Source organism: Arachis ipaensis, chromosome B08 (genome assembly GCF_000816755.2).
Source record: "Arachis ipaensis cultivar K30076 chromosome B08, Araip1.1, whole genome shotgun sequence".
In the NCBI taxonomy this organism is placed as follows: domain Eukaryota; kingdom Viridiplantae; phylum Streptophyta; class Magnoliopsida; order Fabales; family Fabaceae; genus Arachis; species Arachis ipaensis.
In genome coordinates, this window is record NC_029792.2 from 25,630,024 (window position 1) to 25,634,726 (window position 4,703).

A 4,703-nucleotide genomic window follows, 5' to 3' on the forward strand; every position below is an offset into this window, starting at 1 on the left:
ACGGTTCAGTTGAAGCTATGAACAACTGGCAAGGATTAAGGTCAGGTTGTAGGGTAAATAGTAATGTTGAGTAAATAGCAATGAAATTTATAGGAATACCATTTTAATCCCCCCAAAAAAAGTTATTGTCTTTTATGTAGAAAGTGAGATTGGTTTTGATAAAAGGAAGAAGAGAATATGAGCAAAGAGAAGGGAGGAAACGGGAGCACAACTTCACCAATGGCTACCATCGCCGCCAACATCTATGGATTTGTCTATTTCATCTGAGCCACAACTGGACATGAGATTGCTGTCTTTCGTCGTTGGTGTGTACTGAAAGATCAACGTGAACGAACCATGGTGGTGGCAAGTCTTCATGGAGCCATCATTCCTCTCTCCCATCTCCCTCTCCTCCCTCTGTGTCGGAAGACCTCATTCATTCTCATTATCAAATTCTCTACCCCCAAGTTATTAGTGATGTATGTGTAACTTAACTAAAAACAGAGCACACATGCCCTTTGATATATATTATATATATATATATGTATATTACCTGGTTTGGGCAAGCAAAAATAAAATAGAACAAGCCCACCGCAATAGTCCAAAACAACAATGCAAAGTTGCCTTTTTTCCCTTTATCTATTTGTTTATTTTTCAGTAACCATGAATGGCAAACCTAACTTCAAAGATCATGTTAGAAACTTTAACAAGGATAACTCAGAAAAAATGTAATAATATCCAGAGCCGACAACATTACTAGCTAAAGGCTTAAAGAAATGCTAAGGATTAGCTTAAGGAACTAACATGTGTCTATGACAGAGAAGGGAGCTCCATATGAACCAATTATTACAGTTTCAACTACAGCAAATTCAGTGCACGCACACACATTATTAGAAATTATATAATTTAACTAACAATCTGTCTGCAGAATCAACTTTGAATATGCCTTACTATTTCATTTGGCTGTCTTTTCTCTGCAATTATCAATCTTTATTTTTTTTTTCTGCACAAAACCAGATGTTAACTCATCAGGTTCATCAAGATATAAACTCCAACGTTTATGTCAATAATGAAAAAGGCATGAAAACCTCAAGCTCATCCATAGGAAGTCAAGGTTTATAAAATAAAAATTCCAGATTCTATGGTTTGAATTAATCTAAAACATTGAATTCCGCCATGTTCCCTAATCCATGCTTTCATGTGCCTGTAATTAATCTACAACGGCTGCTGTGAACAATTTCAACTCTCACGTTATTTTTTGTCAGAAAATTCAACTCACATTAATTCCATGTTCCCTAATCCATGCTTTCATGTGCCCTTAATTACTCTAGTTCAAGTTTTGGTTTGGATTCGTAGTAGCAGTAGGTAGTCTTAGTCATTGCAATTTATCTTTGAACAAGTCCTTTGAGAGTTAATGAATTGAATCACAAACAAGCAGTTGTAAGTGAATTGTATTTGACTATAAAATGACTAAATGAGTTATATTTTGATGCATTAAAGTTGAAGAATGCGGCTGATAGTCAAAATAAAGGATGTGATGCAGTGAATATAGTGGGGAAGAATGCCATTACATTCAGATGCAATAACAATCAGCAACATCAGATCACATAACAATAGAAAACCAAGGATCGGTAGTGTGCCTATATAAAGGATGTAAAGTTCAGCAACTCCCATAATTCTCTCTTTCTTCTCAATATACCAGTTATCTGAAATTCTTTCATTACATGTTTCCACTTGAAGGGAAGAAGGGTGCAAAAAAATGTATAACTTTCTACTTGGTCACTAACATTACCAATAACAAGGATATAACATTTTTTCAAGCATGCAAAATTTTCCCATAAAAGGAGAGTCCTTCAAGCTGAAAAAGAAGAAACTTTTTTTTAACAAAATAATGCAAATGGTGTGATCTTTGTTGGAAGAGTATCTGAGAAATTCAAATAGTTTTTCTTTGTATCATTGCTAGAAAATCAAGCGAGAATTTGGTATTGAATCAAATGCAAAATTGCAAATCAAGGTTCAGAAGCAAAAATGACAGATCTATAGTTGAATTCATGAAAACACTAGATCACATAACAATAGCAAGTCAAGGGTCAAACTGATCCATCCATATTCCTCTTTTGTATTATGTATGTCAATTGTATTGTCCAGACAGGAGAAAGATGTTATAAGACTTGACAATTTTCTTCAAATATCGACAATTCTAAATTCTAATTAAGGTCCAAATTTAGTACAACAGCTGATCAAAAGAAAGCAAGCAAATTCAAGGTGAATAACCTGTAGAGATGCAGCAAATCCTTTAACACAGTGCACATATTATGACTACGAGTTGTCAGGCATTTGAAATATTGTATGTCCAAAATCCAAAAAGTAACAAGATAAATCAAGCACTTCAAACAATTACATGCAAGGCACTTAGAAGATGTATTGGTGAACCTAAATGGCAAGCAAAACAGAAGCAAACTAAGGGACATCTCTTTCCATTTGTCCTTAATTAAATTCAAATAACAAGCAGAACAAGCAAATTAGGGCTCCAGAATGTTAATTAGTTCATTCTTTCATAAAGTAACAAGGTTTAATCATACACAAGCAAATCAAGGCCCTATTTGGGCATAACATATCACAAATATTAAAGAGCTCCCACTGAATTTAATCAATCTTAATCACTGTATTTTCACCTCATAAAGTGGCAAAGCCATAACTAAACTAATAAAATAGAAACTTGAAAATTGAACTAATCGTATTCTTGACAGATCAAGTCACATATTCAATAATCCATTAATCAGAAATCCAAGATATCGATAGAGGAACACAAAGCTAGAAGAGAGGAGAACAGTGAAGAAATCTGACCAGTGGCCAGAGAGAGTACAGAGGAAGAGACCGAGACTAGATGAGCAGAAAGCACAACAGCGGCAGAGAGAGGCACATAACACCAGAAGTGAGCAGATGGACGACGAGGTCACAGGTTGCAGCCTCGCTGGAGAGACATTACATAGCTACGGTGACGGTGGAGTGAGAACACATAGCAGCATCCGCAGTGATGATGCTGGAGAAAGAAGTGGTTGCCGTTCAGGTGTTTGACTAGTTGTCGGAACCGATCCGATGATCGAACCAGTCAAACTACAGGATCATTCGGTTTCTAATTCAACTGGTGAGTAACTGGTTAAACCGATTGACTCGGTCTTATTTAAATAAAAATACAAAATAGTCAAAATTTAAAATTGAAAATACATGTCTTCACAAAGATTTTAACAACAATCAAGTCTCAAATGTTAAAAATAACTAATACGAAAATAGACATAAAATTAGTCCTTACTACTAAAATAGTATCTTAATTTGATAGAACATAAATAACAATCCATAAATTATATCCAATGAGTAATTTCAAAGTCTGAGCATCTAAAAAAATTCAACATCATTACAGCAGCAACAAAATCAACAAAACCAATTCATAAACCAATTTAACAATCAACAAAATCATTCATCATCAGCAAAATAATTCATAAACCAATTCAACATTCAACAAAATCACTGCGAATTCATAGTCAGCAAACCCAAATCATAAATCAATTCAACAATAAAATTAACAACAATAACATTTCAACCATTTCAACATTTCAAGTTGAAACTCTGCCATATTCTAATCAGATTCATAAATCAAACAACTATAAAAAAATAACATCAATGAATAAACTATTAAAAATTAATATAGAATATTAGAATAACTGAAAAAAAAAAAAAAAAAAGAAATGACCCTACTTCCACTTCCACTTCCACTTCCACTTCACTCTTAGCATTGTGGTAACAAATTGAAAGGAAGAATGTTTATATGCACACACTTTTGTGTACCTTTCTTTTCAGAATGCCTTGGTGTGTTTGGATATATATAAACTTTAAGTTGCAATGCCTTATTCCAATTGCCGATTAACTATGATAGAAGACTGCAAGTTTAAGAGCACTCTGATGCCAATAGAAAGCAATAGTGGTTAGTAAGGGTGCAACTTGGAACAAGCACTTTGGAATGAGTTATTACCACTAGTTCTAAAGTTATAACTGTTACCAAGGTGCAACTTTATTTCCGTATAGTTTCTCTGATTCGCATCTAGCCGCTGAAATTCGTGACACAAAAAAGAAAGAAACAGCAGCCTCTAATAGCAATACCATAGAGTAACTCACTTGAAACATAAGAAGGTGGTAACCCACTTGAAAATTCATCAAAAAATTTCACATATCAATAGGAATACCATAGAGTAAAATCACATATCAACATAAAAATAAATATACTGGTCAACTGTGAATTGAAAAGGCATAATGATTACTAACCTCCAAGCGTTTAGGCAGAGTCCTGCGCGGCGGCGGCGGAAGCAGGGAGCGGCGGCGGACGCAGGGATGAAACCTAAACGAACAGGAAGCAACATCAAACACGCGAAAACAAAAAGGATACAGTGAAATTGAGAATAGTACGGTGAATGTGAGAGCTCACTGAGTGATGCGGCAAGAGAATTTTGTGTCCGGGCTATTGCAGCGAACTGAGATTGGAGGGCATAGCGATAGGGTTTGGTGAGAAAGGGGAGGGCAGAGTTAGGTTTTCCAATCTATAAACCTTAGCAGACCTCTCTTCTCTTTTGAATCTGAAACTAAAAGAAAAAGAGAAAAATTGTAAATAATAAAAGTTAAAGGGGTCAAAATCTAATTAGTCAATTTTTCAAAAAAAAAAAAAGGAGTAA

The 4,703-nt window shown here is 34.7% G+C and overlaps 2 protein-coding genes across 2 annotated transcripts in view; both read right to left on the reverse strand.

Annotated features, from left to right (window-relative positions):
* LOC107610798 overlaps window positions 1–886 on the reverse strand; it is a 14,194-nt gene extending 13,308 nt beyond the window's left edge. The window contains exon 1 of the mRNA XM_021109180.1: window positions 784–886. The gene's annotated coding sequence lies outside the window, so the exon portion shown is untranslated. The remainder of the gene's footprint in view (window positions 1–783) is intronic.
* LOC110265274 overlaps window positions 931–4,703 on the reverse strand; it is a 16,304-nt gene continuing 12,531 nt past the window's right edge. The window contains exon 5 of the mRNA XM_021108192.1: window positions 931–983. Coding sequence (XP_020963851.1) covers window positions 935–983 — 49 coding nt within the window. The 3' untranslated portion in view covers window positions 931–934. The remainder of the gene's footprint in view (window positions 984–4,703) is intronic.